This window comes from Notechis scutatus, chromosome 15 (assembly GCF_049901735.1).
Source record: "Notechis scutatus isolate UNSWTSFEM ecotype Mainland chromosome 15, rNotScu1.2, whole genome shotgun sequence".
NCBI lineage: Eukaryota > Metazoa > Chordata > Lepidosauria > Squamata > Elapidae > Notechis > Notechis scutatus.
The window spans coordinates 2,534,934-2,551,929 of NC_142023.1; the positions used below are offsets into that span (position 1 = coordinate 2,534,934).

General features: G+C 41.7%; 1 protein-coding gene across 1 annotated transcript in view; it reads left to right on the forward strand.

The window, feature by feature from the left end:
- Positions 1 to 2,780: 2,780 nt before the first annotated feature.
- Positions 2,781 to 16,996, forward strand: part of CRB2 (crumbs cell polarity complex component 2) — a 54,416-nt gene continuing 40,200 nt past the window's right edge. Inside the window, exon 1 of the mRNA XM_087943983.1 lies at positions 2,781 to 3,089. Within this exon, the coding sequence (XP_087800109.1) occupies positions 3,041 to 3,089 (49 nt within the window). The 5' untranslated portion in view covers positions 2,781 to 3,040. The remainder of the gene's footprint in view (positions 3,090 to 16,996) is intronic.

A 16,996-nucleotide genomic window follows, 5' to 3' on the forward strand; every position in this document is an offset into this window, starting at 1 on the left:
AGCACATCAATCCCTGTTAGTCTCGTTCTGAGCGCTGGAAAATCCGGAGTGGATTTCCTCCAGGGGAGAAGTTCTCCCTTCCATGCTGGGTTGGGTTGCCTGGCCTCTGGGTGACCCCAAGACATCTCAGCTAAGAAAATTAGCCAGACTTGTATCCCCGCCCCCCCAAAAAAATCAAATTTACCTCAACGGAGAAAATCTCAGCATTGTTGTGGAGCTGAACCATAGGGGTGAAGAAGGATAGACAACATGCTTGAAAAGGTTTCCAGCTTGGAATTAAAAACATGGGGAATTTTGTTCTCCTGCTTTGGAAGAATCGACATTGTGCTTCCACTAAAATATCCAAAGTGCTCCAACTTTAATTCATGTATATAATATTCTGCACCTGCGTTCTTTATCATCTTGTTCTTTTTGCTCATGAGTTGGAAAATCAACAGTTATGTAACAGCTGAGAAGGAATGAATGTCAATGAAGCACATACCAAATTTTATTTATTTTGTTGCTGTTGTTCCTTGAGATTTCTCCACTGTTTTAGGCTTCTGGGATAGAGAAATCAATAATCAATCCTTTTAAAAAACGCTCTCCAATAAGCCTGAAATATTTTCTCCTGAATTCATCTTATTTTAGAACCACAGGAAGCATCCTTAATATTCTTAAAGACCTTTAACTGCTGTTCCAATATTTGAGGGAGAGGAGGAAGGGGTCAATATTTGCCACAGAGAGGAGGAAGGGGTCAAGCTATTTTCTAAAGCACCCAAAGGCCAGACAAGGAATAATGGATGGAAATTGAACAAGGAGAAATTCAACCTGGAAACAAGGAGAAACTTTCTGACAGTGAGAACAATCAACCCATGGAACAGAAGTTGCCTTCAAGAGTTGTGGGAGCTTCATCCCTGGAGGCTTTCAAGAAGAGGCTGGACTGCCATCTGTCAGAAATGGTGTAGGGTCTCCTGCTTGGATGGTGGGTTGGACTAGATGACCTACAAGTCCCTTCCAACTCTGTTAATCTGTTAACTGAAGTTCACCATTGCACGATGATGACCAAATGAAACATCCTTTGATTTCATAGTGTGGTCAAGATATATCAGCAAGAAATCCAGGGTTGTTATAAATACTGAAATACATTTTAGATAAATCCTCCCCCCCCCTTTTTTTTAACAGACCGCTGAAAAATATTTTGGGGTATAGCTCCGTGATCCTCAAGAATTTTGGAATAAAGAAGAGCAGCAGCTAAGGCTCTTTAAGAATATTAAGGATGTCTCCTGTGGTTCTAAAACAAGATTGTGAAATCGAAAGATTTTGAGTTTTGCCATCTTGCCAGGGTGAAGTTGAGTAGATCTCTGTCTCTCTTCCACCCAAAAGGCCTCAACTGGGACCTGTTGGCACCCAAGGCTGAAGATCAAAATGGCCACCTGGTTAGGTTCTCAGCCACATCTTTGATTTTGGCTCCACGGAGACAACATACCACTCTGGATTGACTTTCCGGTCTACAGAAGGCTGGTTCTGTTCACTTGAGAATTGAATCTCCTGTCACCAAAACTTGCCTTTTTTTTTTCCTCCCTAGAGACATTTGGGGTATTTTTGTATCACAGAAGCATTTGATGGTGCTACTTTTTAAGGCACATTTGATGATGCTTCTTTTCTAGCTGTCTGCATGTTTTCTTCCAGGTAGAGTCCATGCAATCAATTGCTTCACATCAGAGTGGGTTGCAGTTGCACTAGGTTTGTGTTTGTTTTCTTCTAGGAGTGGCACGTTTCCGTCTATCTTCTTCTCCCTCTAAGGCAGGGGTCCCCAAACTTGGCAACTTTAAGACTTGTGGACTTCAACTCCTAGAATTCATCAGCCAGCACAACTGGGAGTTGAAGTCCACAAGTCTTAAAGTTGCCAAGTTTGGAGACCTCTGCCCTAAGGGGTCAATTATTTTAGAAGCTTAGAAGAATAATTAGAACTGCAGAAAAAAACATGGCTAGCAACCTGCCTTCCATGGAGGACCTGTATCCTGCACGAGTCCAAAAGAGGGCTGTGAAAATATCTACAGACCCCTCACATCCTGGACATAAACTGTTTCAACTCCTTCCCTCAAAACGAGGCTGTAGAGCCCTGCACACCAGAACAACGAGACACAAGGGGAGTTTTTCCCAAACACCATCCCTCTGCTAAACAAATAATTCCCTCAACACTGTCCAACTATTTACAAAGTCTGCACTACTATTACTGTTAATCTTCTCATCACTCCTTATCGCCCATCCCCTCCCACTTGTGTCTGTATGACTGTAACTTTGTCACTTGTATCCTTACAATTTATATTGACTGTTTCCTAGTATGATTGGATTGCTTATTGTACCCTATGACTATCATTAAGTGTTGTACCTGATGATTCTTGACCCTTGATGAATGTATCTTTTCTTTTTATGCACACTGAGCATTTGCACTAAGACAAATACCTTGTGTGTCCAATCGCATTTGGCCAATAAAGAATTCAATTCTATTCTAAGTTTGTTGGATCATCGTTATGTTCAATATGGGCATATTCTTCTTGCAACGTTTGGGGGTTTCTCATTTTGTAGGTTGAGTTTCAGAATGGTTAGAGTTTCCTTTAGACCCTTAACTTTTTCTTCTAGCAACTTGCATTAGTTTACATAACTGGTACCTACATCTCGTTTGCTCAGAGTTGTAATGTTGAAGATCTCCCCGCTTTTCCCTCTGCATCTCAGACCACTGAGAAGAGCGCAATCCTTGTTGTGTTTTGTAATTTGAGACGACGAGACTACAAGGGCGATGTTTGCCAAGCCATGCTGGGCACAAGACTCCAGGCCATGTGATCCAGGCCAAGTTTTTCTTTCCGTAACGGGCCCTGAGTGGACGGTGAGTTTGTCCAGCCTGTTAGAACAAGGCATGTTTTTCAGCATCCCTGACCACACGAGGACCGAGGACCGGACTGGACTGGGGATGCAAGAGCAAGTGGACAAGGGAGGCTAGGATCACGCCTTGAGGTGGTTTTCAGTTGGAGACAGGACCTGGGGACCTTCTCAGCCTGCCATGGATTTTGGGGTGGCCCTGTTGATGCTTCGTGCTCTCTGGCTTTCAGGTGAGTGGCAAACCTCAGACCTGCTCGGGGTTTCCTAGCTAGCAAAACCTGAGCCTGCTTTTTGTGTGACGGTTGAGGGCATCGTGAACGACTTGAGATGTACCTCTGAAACTTCAGCCTAGCAAGTTGTCCTAAACTCTTGGGTGTCTGCAGGTTACACACACACACACACACACAAGCATGCACACAGAGACTCATTTCAAAGCTCTTTAGATCTGGAGTGAGGAGGGGGAGCAGTTCTTGCAGAGACTGTGGAAAGGAAGAGCTGCTGGTGGTGGTGGGTCTCGTGGGAGGGGGGAAGCATCTGCAGGTGTTTCCCAAGGACCTGGCTTTCTGCGCTCCAGATGCCTCTGCAATTCATGATCTCTTCTCTGAGGAAATCATTTGGAAGGGAACGAACAAGTTGGAAAGGAGAGAAATAACCCAGGCAAGCACTTGAAAACAATTGGCGCTGACCAGATCACCACTGGTCAGCTGCAGAAGGCCACCTTACTGGGATCTGCTCGCAGACTCATGCAGTCCTAAACGCTTGGGAAGGGTTCGACTAGTGATTTGTGATATGGAACCCAGCATGGTTATCTCGTTTGCTGTGTGCACTGTTGTTTTTTGTGTCAAATAATAACAATAACACTACTACTACTACTACTACTATATTCTCCTCCTCCTCTCCCCTTCTCCTTCTCCTCCTCTTCCTCCTCCTCCCCCCTCTGGGAAATCCCCTCCTCTTCCAAGGACGTAATTTGGAAGGGAAAGAACAAGTTGGAAAGGAGAAAATTCTTTCTTTCTTTCTTTCTTTCTTTCTTTCTTTCTTTCTTTCTTTCTTTCTTTCTTTCTTTCTTTCTTTCTTTCTTTCTTTCTTTCTTTCTTTTTCTTCTCCTCCTCCTCCTCCTCCTTCCCTCTGGGAAACCCCCTCCTCTTCCAAGGATATAATTTGGAAGGGAAAGAACAAGTTGGAAATGATAATTTCTTTCTTTCTTTCTTTCTTTCTTTCTTTCTTTCTTTCTTTCTTTCTTTCTTTCTTTCTTTCTTTCTTTCTTTCTTTCTTTCTTTCTTTCTTTCTTTCTTTCTTTTTCTTCTCCTCCTCCTCCTCCTCCTTCCCTCTGGGAAACCCCTCCTCCAAGGATATAATTTGGAAGGAAAGAACAAGTTGGAAATGATAATTTCTTTCTTTCTTTCTTTCTTTCTTTCTTTCTTTCTTTCTTTCTTTCTTTCTTTCTTTCTTTCTTTCTTTTCTTCTCCTCCTCCTCCTCCTCCTTCCCTCTGGAAACCCCTCCTCTTCCAAGGATATAATTTGGAAGGGAAAGAACAAGTTGGAAATGATAATTTCTTTCTTTCTTTCTTTCTTTCTTTCTTTCTTTCTTTCTTTCTTTCTTTCTTTCTTTCTTTCTTTTCTTCTCCTCCTCCTCCTCCTCCTTCCTCTGGGAAACCCCTCCTCTTCCAAGGATATAATTTGGAAGGAAAGAACAAGTTGGAAATGATAATTTCTTTCTTTCTTTCTTTCTTTCTTTCTTTCTTTCTTTCTTTCTTTCTTTCTTTCTTTCTTTCTTTCTTTCTTTCTTTCTTTCTTTCTTTCTTTCTTTTTCTTCTCCTCCTCCTCCTCCTCCTTCCCTCTGGGAAACCCCTCCTCTTCCAAGGATATAATTTGGAAGGAAAGAACAAGTTGGAAATGATAATTTCTTTCTTTCTTTCTTTCTTTCTTTCTTTCTTTCTTTCTTTCTTTCTTTCTTTCTTTCTTTCTTTCTTTCTTTCTTTCTCTCTTTTCTTCTCCTCCTCCTCCTTCTCCTCCCCCTTTCTCCTCCTCCTCCTTCCCTCTGGGAAACCCCCTCCTCTTCCAAGGATATAATTTGGAAGGAAAGAACAAGTTGGAAATGATAATTTCTTTCTTTCTTTCTTTCTTTCTTTCTTTTCTTTCTTTCTTTCTTTCTTTCTTTCTTTCTTTCTTTCTTTCTTTCTTTCTTTCTTTCTTTCTTTCTTCTTTCTTTCCTCCTCCTCCTCCCACCCTCCTCCTCATCCCTTTGAAAAAACCGCTCCCCTTCTCCAGAACCTTTGTCTGACATTCCACCGGTCAGAGGGACTCAGCAGGGCCACTTCTGTGTCTAGTATCCATGGCTACTGATCCTGCCTGGGAAGCAGGGATGGGAGCCTTTTGTGCCAAAGGCTCTCAGGCAGGGGGGGCTTGCTGGTGAATAGACCTGGCACCGTTGGGGGGAGGCAAACATTCTTTGGCACAACGGTGAGGGCAAAGTTCTCTCGCTGGTGAGTAGGCAAGGGGGCCCATTCCAAACAGGTTGCCAGATCTCTCGCGAAACGAGCCTCTTTGACCCACCGAAAAGTTCGCTCTTGATTTGGACAACTCCGCCAATAACGGTCTTCTCCTAACTGCTATTTATTTCCAACTTTGCAGAACAGAGAAAGCGAAGTGGGTTGGCGGGATGAGAGAGCTGCAGTGAGTCACTTATTAGTCACCGATTCTAAAGATCAACCCCCTAAGCTCTTATCTTTCTCACAGCCATTCTAAGATTGCTGCTTTGGGATCATCCTCCACAGAGGGGAAATATATATATAGCCTGAACTAGAAAACCAGCTTCGGCCCACGTGTTGTGTGTGTGTGGGGTGTGTGTGTGTGTGTGTGTGGTGTGTGTGTGTGTGTGCTTAAAAGGGGTCTCTCCTTTAGCTGGACGGAGATTCCTCTTGGTTCTGGAACTGTAATAATAGCTAGAGATCTTCTCGATCTTGCATCTTTTATTATTTTATTGTCTTTACTGCAGTGGTGGGATTCAATTTTTTTTTTACTACCAGTTCTGTGGGCATGGCTTGGTGGGTGTGGTGTGGCTTGGTGGGCTATTGAAAAATCCCCCTTCTCTCCCCACCCCACTAACCTGCTTTCCAGCTCCGTTCTCCTGTGCAGGACAACCAAAGGAGACCCAACCAATCATCTGGGACTCAATGGGAGGCAGAGAAGAGATGGGGTTGGCGGGGCCAGTCAGAGGTGGGATTGGCCGGTTCTCTGAACTACTCTAAATTTCCGCTACTGGTTCTCCAGAACTGGTCAGAACCTGCTGAAGACCCACCTCTGCTTTATCACCCCTTGATAGCGTGGCACTTATTGGCAGGTGTTCTTTATGTAAACAAATATGTGTAGCTTCCAAAGAATCCTTCCCTTTTCTGGTTTGTCCCACCGATTATTTTATTGATTGTTTAAAACCCGGATTCTGGGACAAAAGGATCTATTCTCTGCACCCGTTTAACCTGTTCACCTTGTCAAGGTTTAACTCGGGCTTAGGCGCATGTCCTCAAAGGGTTAGGGTCACGTTGGGCAAAACTCAACCTATTTATGGTTTAGAGGACTGATCTATTTCGATAACCAGGTTAAGTCTGTTGGGTGACGCCAGCAGCCCCAAAGTGACATAAGAGGAATGACATGGATTGTTGGGTGTTTTCTGGGGCCACCGTGGACTTACTTTGCAAGGATGGGTTTCAGGATGAGTCATCTGGCCCAGGATGATGATGATGACAATGATGGAGATATTCAGAAAAACATCCTATTCTTTTTCTGGGTGACATTTGGAGAAGCAGCAGCCAAGACGTTGCTCCAGTAAAGGCTCAGGTAATTGTCTTTGCAAGACCATCATGAGGATTAACAGATTAACAGGGTTGGAAGGGACCTTGTAGGTCATCTAGTCCAACCCCCCTACACCATTTCTGACAGATGGCAGTCCAATCTCTTCCTCAAAGCTTTCAGGGATGAAGCTCCCACAACCTCCAAAGACTGTTCCATTGGTGGATTGTTCTGTCAGAAATTTCCTCCTTATTTCCAGGTTGAATCTCCCCTTGTTCAGTTTCCATCCATTATTCCTTGTCTGGCCTTCAGGTGCTTTGGAAAACAGTTTGACCCCTTCCTCCTCTCTGTGGCAGCCCCTCAAATCTTGGAAGGCTGCTCTCCTGTCTCCCCTGGTCCTTCTCTTCCCTAGACTAGCCAGGCCCAGTTGTGTAACCGTTCTTCATGTGCCTTAGTCTCCAGTCCCCTAATCATCCTGGTTGTTCTTCTCTGTACTTTTTCTAGAGTCTCAACATCTTTTTTGTAATGTGGTGAACAGAACTGGATGTAGTACTCTAGGTGTGGTCTTACTAAGGCTTTATAGAGTGGTATTAGTATCTCCCTTGATCTTGATTATATCCCTCTGTTAATACAATTTAGGATTGCATTCGCTTTTTTGGCGGCTGCTGCACATGGCTGGCTCCTATTTAGCTGGTTGTCCACAAAGACTCCAAGATCCCTCTCCCAGTTCCTGCTATTGAGCCTGGTTTCACCCAGTCTATATGTGTCCTTGTGGTTTTTCTTGCCTAAGTGTAAGACTTTACTTTTCTCTACAATGAATTTCATTTTGTTAGAGAAGGCCCAGGGTTCATGTCTGTCAAGAAGACCAATCGGGAACTTGAGTCTGTCATCTTTGGTGTTGGCTATTCCTGCCAGGAGGAGAACAATTTGGGAAATCCTGTGGCCTGGCTTTCTTTCTCCCACTCTCCACAGAGAAGGTGGAAGATCCTTAACCACATTCCCCTGCTTTCTCACACAGCAGCTTTGGTGTATGTCTTTCACAGCACAAGGCCAGTGGTGAAGAGAAAGGAACACAAATCATTGTGGCTGCAAAGAAACACTTTCGCTCCACTGCCTTTCAAAGCAACCCAAACCTATAGTTTGTTTTCAGGATATCCCCATTGAAACCTTCTAAGATCAGTTTCAAAATAGACCATGTTGATGTTTAAATTCAGACGGGGTGGAAAATACACTCAAAGCATACTTTCAGGAGTGTGGTGCAACCAGCCACCATCATCTCAAGCCCCCTAGTAGTCCTGTATTACTACAGTATTCTCCTTCTCATCTTTCCTATTCCCTATTCCCAGAGCTTCTTATGACTATAACTTGTTTGTATCTTAGGGTTTATGTTGATTGCTTATTTAGTATCCTATGACTATCACTAAATGTTGTATCTTATGATTTATGATGATTCTATTTTGTTATTATGGCCATTATTTATCACTTGTTGCTTGTATGTACACTGAGAGCTTCTGCACCAGAGACAAATTCCTTGTGTATCCAATCACACTTGGCCAATAAAGAATTCTATTCTATTCTGTTCTGTTCAGTTCTGTCCTATTCTAGTTTTATTTCTATTCTATTCTCATTATATTCTATTCTAATCTCTATTCTATTCTTATGTCTATTTTATTCTATTATATAGTCTATTCTACTCTACTCTACTCTACTCCATTCTCTGTTCTGTATTCTATTTTATTCCATTCTATTCTAGTTTTATTTCTATTCTAATTTTATTTCTACTCTATTCTATTCTATTCTATTCTATTCTATTCTATTCTATTCTATTCTATTCTATTCTATTCTATTCTATTCTATTCTCTGTTCTGTATTCTATTTTATTCCATTCTATTCTGTTCTGTATTCTATTCTATTCCGTTATTCTATTCTGTATTCTGTTCTATTCCCTATTCTATCCTTTCTCTTCTGTCCCCTATCCCCTCTTCTTCTCTTCTCTTCTCTCCCCTTTCCCCTCTTCTCTTCTCCTGTTCTATCCCCTCCTCTCTTCTCTTCTATCCCCTTCTCCTCTCCTCTTCCCTTCCCTTCTGTTCCATTTTATCCCCTGTTCTGTTCTATTCAATTCAATTCAAGATAGGGATGGATCTGGCTCTCGCCTGTCCTGCCCCACCTCTTCATAAGAGACCATAAAATAGCCTTTATTGTCATTTATTTTTTAAAAAAACTGTAGGCAAACCGGCACACATTAAAAAGGAATTTCTGTTGCCCGCTGTCAAAAGCATACACCTACATAGCACACACATCATTCAGACACCTCAAATGCAGCTCAGGCAAGTTTGTCAGTCACCCTCTTCCTAAAGTGGCTGATTTGCCTGTGGAAGTGGGCAGCCTATTTGGGTTGGATTTAGAATTTCAAGCCCGAGAGCCAAGATGGCTAACTAGAAGACACACACACAAAACCTCATTCAGTGTTTGATGTGCGGCTGTGTTTGGGGAGATCAGAGGAGGCAGGGGGTGGGTGGGGCGTGAAGGTCACAGCAGAAGAGTGTTCATAAAAGGAGATCTCTGATCTGAGGACAAGGACCACAATGAGAAGTGGAAGATCAAAGAGGCTGCGGAGCAGTTGAGGGAAAGAGGGGCCATAAAAGTGTGATAGATTTATGGCTTCAGCATTGCCTGTCTCTCGAAACCCCCGAGAACAGGAGCAGTTTCATCGCCAAAGCAGAGAAGAACAGCGGATGGACATTCAACTGGACACCTTGCTGAATAGTAGCAACTGCGAGAGGGATCTCGGAGGCCGAGTGGACAACCATTTAAACATGAGTCAGCCCGTTGGCTAAAAAAGCCGATGCAACCCTAGGTTGCATAAACAGAGGGATAGAATCAAGATCACATGAAGTGTTGACATACACAGGACTCTTCAAACTTGGCAAACTTAAGGCTTGTGGACTTCAACTCCCAGAATTCCTGAGCTAACATGACTGGAGGAGGAATTCTGGGAGTTGGAGTCCACAAGTCTTAAAGCTGTCAAGTTTGAAGACCCCTGATCCACAGTATCTATCTATCTATCTATCTATCTATCTATCTATCTATCTATCTATCTATCTATCTATCTATCTATCTATCTATCTATCTATCTATCTCTCTATCTCTCTATCTCTCTATCTCTCTATCTCTCTATCTCTCTATCCAATTTGTCTATCTATATCTATCTATCTCTATCTATTTATTCCAACGATCTTCAAACTTGGCAAGTCTAAGACTTGTGGACTTCAACTCCCAGAATTCCTGAGCTAACATGACTGGAGGAGGAATTCTGGGAGTTGGAGTCCACAAGTCTTAAAGCTGTCAAGTTTGAAGACCCCTGATCCACAGTATCATCTATCTACATCCATCTATCTATCTATCTATCTATCTATCTATCTATCTATCTATCTATCTATCTATCTATCTATCTATCATCTATCTATCTATCTATCTATCTATCTATCTATCTATCTATCTATCTATCTCTATCTCTCTATCTCTCTATCCAATTTGTCTATCTATATCTATCTATCTCTATCTATCTATTCCAACGATCTTCAAACTTGGCAAGTTTTAAGACTGGTGGACTTCAACTCCCAGAATTCCTGAGCTAACATGACTGGAGGAGGAGGAATTCTGGGAGTTTGAAGCCCACAAGTCTTAAAGCTATCAAGTTTGAAGACCCCTGCACTAAAGCAGCAGGGTCTAAGCCATGTGAGGAAGTCCAGCTGAAACACCACGGCAGGTCAGGTGTGGACGGATAACCGAGTCATCTGATAAGATCACAAAAGCCAAGGGCCCCAGATCCAGGAGTTGATTTGAGACATCTTAGCTTATCCTTCCCAAGCATGAAGGAAACAAAATAATTGAGGCCAAGAACCTCAGAATATGAGGCGTCCTTCTCCATGGACTCAAAAACATCTCCACGTGAAACCACAACTTTTAGTTTCTGTTAGATCGGGTAGATCGGTTCCCACAGAGACGCGAGACCAAAGTGTACATTCAGCTCTTTATTTCAGTGTTAAGACCTGTACAAGATCTTGGAGCCCCTTCATATAGGGATTGCTTGCGGCTCGGCGGCCAATGACAGCACTTTGAATCTCCCGCAATCGGCTCGGCCAATCGCGGTTGATTCTTAGCGTGCCAATCACGGCCGTTCAGTCGACCAATCAGGTCGCGGTCCGTGTGGACCAATCAGAATTCAGTGTTTGGAGAATGCTAATATAGAATAGTTTCAATCACGTGAAGTATTAGTATCGCTTTATAAATCCTTAGCAAGGCCACACCTGGAATACAGCATCCAGTTTTGGTCACCAAAAGATTACCAAAAGATGTTGAGACTCGGGGGAAAAGTGCAAAGAGCAACAATAGGTACAGACTCGAAGTCAACCGCTCCAAACTCGATTGCAGAAAACTACGACTTCAGCAACAGCGTGGTCAATGCCTGGAACTCACTACCTGACTCTGTGGTTACATCCTCAACCCCCAAAACTTTAACCTCAAACTGTCTACTGTGGACCTCACTCCATTCCTAAGGGGGCGTGCATAAGCGCACCAGCGTGCCCATTGTCCAGAGGTGGGTATTCAGCCGATTCTGACCAGTTCTGGAGAACCGGTAGCGGAAATTTTGAGTAGTTCGGAGAACTGGCCAATCCCACCTCTTCTCTGCCTCCTATTGAGTCCCAGCTGATGGGCTGGGTCTTCTTTGGTTGCTCTGCACAGGAGAATGGAGCTGGAAAGCAGGTTAGTGGGATGGGGAGGGAATGAGGATTTTGCAGTATCCTTCCCTTGCCACGCCCACCAAGCCACGCCCACAGAACTGGTAGTAAAAAAATTTGAATCCCACCACTGCTACTGTCCCTGCCCTACTGTTCCCATCTATTATATATATATACTTACACCTGTTTATACTTATATGTTTATATGTTATGTTCATACTTATACTTGTTTTCTCATACGTGCTTGACAAACTAAACTAACTAAATAAATAAAATAAATAAACTAAGATGATTAAAGGCCCGGAGACTAAAACATATGAAAGACAGTTGCAGAATTTGGGTTTGGCCAGTCTAGAGAAAATAAGGATTAGGGGGGACATGATAGCAGCCTTCCAGTATGTGAGCCACTGCCACAAAGAAGGAGGAATCAACTTATTTTCCAAAATACCACAAGAAGGAATGGGTGGAAACTAATCAAAGAGAGAAGCAACGTGGAATTAAGGAAAAATTTCCTAACAGTGAGGACAATTAAGCAGTGGAACTACTTGCCACCAGAAATGGTGGGTACTTCATCACTGGAGGTTTTTAAGAAGAGACTGGACAGCCACATGTCTGAAATGGTATAGGATCTCCTGCTTGAGCAGGGGGACTGGACTAGAAGACCTCCAAGGCCCCTTCCAGCTCTATTCTGATTGTTAAAAGATCTAAGAAGGTACAAAGCCTTCTACTGTTTTTAGCAACTCGTCTAAGTAGACCTGGGTTATCATCATGAAGCTAAGTTTGAGCTAAATGTGAGGTTTACAACTCATATTTTGGGGGGTGGGGGTCTTCTCAGCTGCTTTCTCCAAAAGAACTACAATGCTGAGGATTTGGTGCTAACAATCAGAATTCCTGAAGACCTTAACCGCTCCTGGCCCTCAAAGGGAACATCGTTGCAGAGAATTAAATCCTGAGCACCCACGAATCTTCCACTTCCAAAACCAGAAGTGATGGATTTTTCTGTTGGTCTCCAATCCTTCCTCTGATCTTCAGAAGGCTCCACTTTTTCTGCATTTCACTCCAGCTCTTAAAGGAAGATGTAAAAATAGGAAGAAGGCTGATAACCCCTGTGCTTGTGTGATCTCCTGGAATTTTAAGTGCAGATATGAGGTCAGCTTATCTGCAGGCTGTCTAAAGGGATGTAAGGAAACAGGTATGGAGGGATGTGTGGTTAATGTTACAATGACATCTTAAGGTGCCAATTACTCAGGGTTTGGGGTGGAAGGTCAGAACCTCTGAATTGCAGCTGGGGCTTACATACAATTCTTTATTGGCCAAGTGTTTGCACAAGGAATTTGTCTTTGGTGCAAATGCTCTCAGTGTACATAAAAGAAAAGATACTTTCGTCAAGAGTCAAGAATCATCAGGTACAACACTTAATGATAGTCAAAGGGTTATATAGTCATAGGGTATATAGTAAATAGAATATAGACATAGGGTACAATAAGCAATCAAATCATACTAGGAAACAGTCAATAAAAATCATAAGGATACAAGCAACATACAGTCATAAGTGGGAGGGGATGGGTGAAAGGAAGGATGGGAAAATTAATAATAATATTAATAGTAATGCAGACTTTGTAAATAATTTGACAGTGTTGTGGGAATGAGTTGTTTAGCAGAGTGATGGCATGGGGGGAAAAAACAGTCCTTGTGTCTCGTTGTTCTGGTGTGCAGTGCTCTATAGCGTCTTTTTGAGGGAAGGAGTTGAAACAGTTTATGTCCGGGATGTGAGGGGTCTCTAGATATTTTCACAGCCCTCTTTTTGACTCGTGCAGTATGCAGGTCCTCTATGGAAGTCAGGTTGGCAGGAATTGCTTTTTCTGCATTTTACATCAAATGAGAGTGCTCTTCAGAGGATCTTAGAAGTCAAAAATGCATTTATTTTTTAACTAAACTTAAAATGTCTATGTTAAAAGTGATCTAATTGTGACACCTGAAGGCTGAAGCTCAGGCGTGACCAGAGGAAGAGGAGAAGAGCAATGAAAATTCCTTTCCAGCAATGTTCAAAATAAAAGGGAAATAACAGAGCTGGTAAAATTCATCACTGGAGGTTTAAGAGGAACGTGTGTTTTAGCATTTTTGCTTGCAGATTTAAACCCAGATCTCTTTTGAACCTGAAAACATGGATCCATTTTGGAACATAATCTGCAAATCCCTGTTCTCTTTTCTTTCCACTGAACTAAAGCCCAAAACATTTTAGAGGAGACCATTCATTTCACAAGATTGTGAGAAGAGGGAGGGATGGATGGGAAGAAGATAGGTGGCCTTTTGCTCCAGCCATCTCCTTTCTAGAACATCCAAAGAGGCCCATCTCTTTTCTCAGATGATCAACAGACAGAGCCAGCTGCCTGACTGTGCCAGCTGCACCTTCCTGCCTGTTCCAGATGTTGATTTCCAAGAGAGTCGTGTCTACCGTGGATAGCTTTTCTTGCCAGCATCACAAGCTGCATCTACAAGGAAGAGGCCAGGAAGGACCTTGTGCTGCTGGAGCACTTGTAGAGAGCAACAAGCTTGCTAAAGTGGAACGGAGAGGTTGCCCTGCTGGAAAAGAGCCTCTTGGGTTTCACACTCTAATTGCTCCACGCATACCAGGCCCATTCGGTCATCCCTATTCTCCGCTTGAGTGGAGATTGGAGAATAAAAAAGCAATGAGGGCAGGACAAAGGGGGTGTTGGGAAGCCAAAGCCAGAGGCTCTCCCACTCCCCCAATGGTCCCAGGAAGGGGATGGGAAGGGAGGGCACAATCAGCAGAAGTTTGCAAAGCATCCTGGAAACGTTTCTCAGCGAAGAAAGGCAAATTATGAAAAAGGACGTTGAAACAACAAGGGTAGAAGTCAGGGAGAAGCCAAATACCGCAGAAAGGAAGCAGTAGATGACGGTGGTGATGAAAATATCTTCAGGTGGATGGTCCAACCATAAGGTTACCCTTGAAAAAAAAATAGTGTGGAGGTCGGAGAACCAAGAAAGGTGATGAGAACTTATGAAGCTCATTTTTTTTGACCAAGAAGATGCTGATTGAATGTTAGAGAGGTCCTCGTGAAGTGACCAGGTTAAGGACAAGTTATTCTGGAGGACATCTAAGACATTAAGAGTCAGCAACAACTTGATGGTCTATGGTGGATTCTCAGTCCTCCAGGTCATGGTTGTTCCAAAGATTCTTTTTCAAGAGGCAACTGGACTTTCTTGGTTTTTCTTTGAAGATGTTTTGCTTCTCATCTAAGAAGCTTCTACTTCTGAGAGACCGAAGAAGCTTCTTGGATGAGAAGTGAAACGTCTTCAAGGAAAAAACAAAGTCCAGTTGCCTCTTGGGACAATTTGATGACCTATTGTCATCCTCATCATCATCAGAGTAATACCTTCATCCAAGAAGCGGAAAAACATTGAGCATTGATTGAATTTGGCCTTAAAAACCAGTGGGTTTTAGACCACACACACACACACACACACACACACACACAGAGCCATGATGACTCTTCTCTCAGCGGGAACAGTAGCACAGTGCGAAATCCAACAAGTTGTGAACCTTGTATCATTTCTAAGAGGTGCAAATAATGGTAAAAATAAAGGGCAATTGGAATACAAAACACAATATGACTGGGGAAATAAGACACACTCACAGGAAGATTACAGGTATACAATCCATCCTTGGTTGTATAAACAGAGGCATAGAATCAAAATCAGGTGAAGTGTTCGTACCATTTTATAAAGCCTCAGTAAGGCCATACCTGGGATTCTGCATCCAGTTTGAGTAACCACGTTGCAAAAAAGATGTTGAGACTGTGGAAAAAGTGCAAAGAAGAGCAACTAAGAGGATTAAAGGCCAGGAGACTAAAACATAGGAAGAACGGCTGCAGGATTTGGGTCTGGCCAGTCTAGAGGAAAGAAGGACCGGGGGGGACATGATAGCAGGATTCCAGTATTTGAGGGGCTGCCACAAAGAAGAGGGAGGGTCAACTTATTCTCCAAAGCACCAGAGGGGCTGGACAAGAAACAATTGATGGAAACTTATGAAGGAGAGAAGCAACCTGGAATGAAGGAGAAACTTCGTAAAAGGGAGGACAATTAGCCAGTGGAACAGCTTTGCCTGCAGACCTTGTAGGTGCTTCATCACTGGAGGTTTTTAGGAAGAGACTGGACAGTCACTTGTCTGAGATGGTATATATAGCTTGAGCAGGGGGCTGGACTAGAAGACCTCCAAGGTGCCTTCCAGCTCTATCCTGATTGATTGATTGATTGATTGATTGAGGTGCCCAAAGCCTGGATGCGAATCCCATTCTATTCTATTCTATTCTATTCTATTCTATTCTATTCTATTCTATTCTATTCTATTCCTGTATTATCCTATATTCTATTCTATTCTATTCTATTCTATTCTATTCTATTCTATTCTATTCTATTCTATTCTATTCTATTCTATTCTATTCTATTCCTGTATTATCCTATATTCTATTCTATTCTATTCCTGTATTATCCTATATTCTATTCTATTCTATTCTATTCTATTCTATTCTATTCCTGTATTATCCTATATTCTATTCTATTCTATTCTATTCTATTCTATTCTATCCTATTCTATTCTATACCTGTATTATCCTATATTCTATTCTATTCTATTCTATTCTATTCTATTCTATTCTATCCTATCCTATTCTATTCCTGTATTATCCTATATTCTATTCTATTCTATTCTATTCTATTCTATTCTATTCTATTCCTGTATTATCCTATATTCTATTCTATTCTATTCTATTCTATTCTATTCTATTCTATTCTATTCTATTCTATTCTATACCTGTATTATCCTATATCCTATCCTATCCTATCCTATTCTATTCCTGTATTATCCTATATTCTATTCTATTCTATTCTATTCTATTCTATTCTATTCTATTCTATTCTATTCTATTCCTGTATTATCCTATATTCTATTCTATTCTATTCTATTCTATTCTATTCTATTCCTGTATTATCCTATATTCTATTCTATTCTATTCTATTCTATTCTATTCTATTCTATTCTATTCTATTCTATTCTATTCTATTCTATTCCTGTATTATCCTATATTCTATTCTATTCTATTCTATTCTATTCTATTCTATTCTATTCTATCCTATTCTATTCTATACCTGTATTATCCTATATTCTATTCTATTCTATCCTATCCTATCCTATTCTATTCCTGTATTATCCTATATTCTATTCTATTCTATTCTATTCTATTCTATTCTATTCTATTCTATTCTATTCTATTCTATTCCTGTATTATCCTATATTCTATTCTATTCTATTCTATTCTATTCTATTCTATTCTATTCTATTCTATTCTATTCTATACCTGTATTATCCTATATCCTATCCTATCCTATCCTATTCTATTCCTGTATTATCCTATATTCTATTCTATTCTATTCTATTCTATTCTATTCTATTCTATTCTATTCTATTCTATTCTATTCTATTCTATTCTATTCTATTCTATCCTACTCCACTCCATTCCTTCCACCATTGTGTCCCTTGTCTGATCAGCCTGAGGTCAAATTCTCCTCTCCTTCCAAGTTGCTGT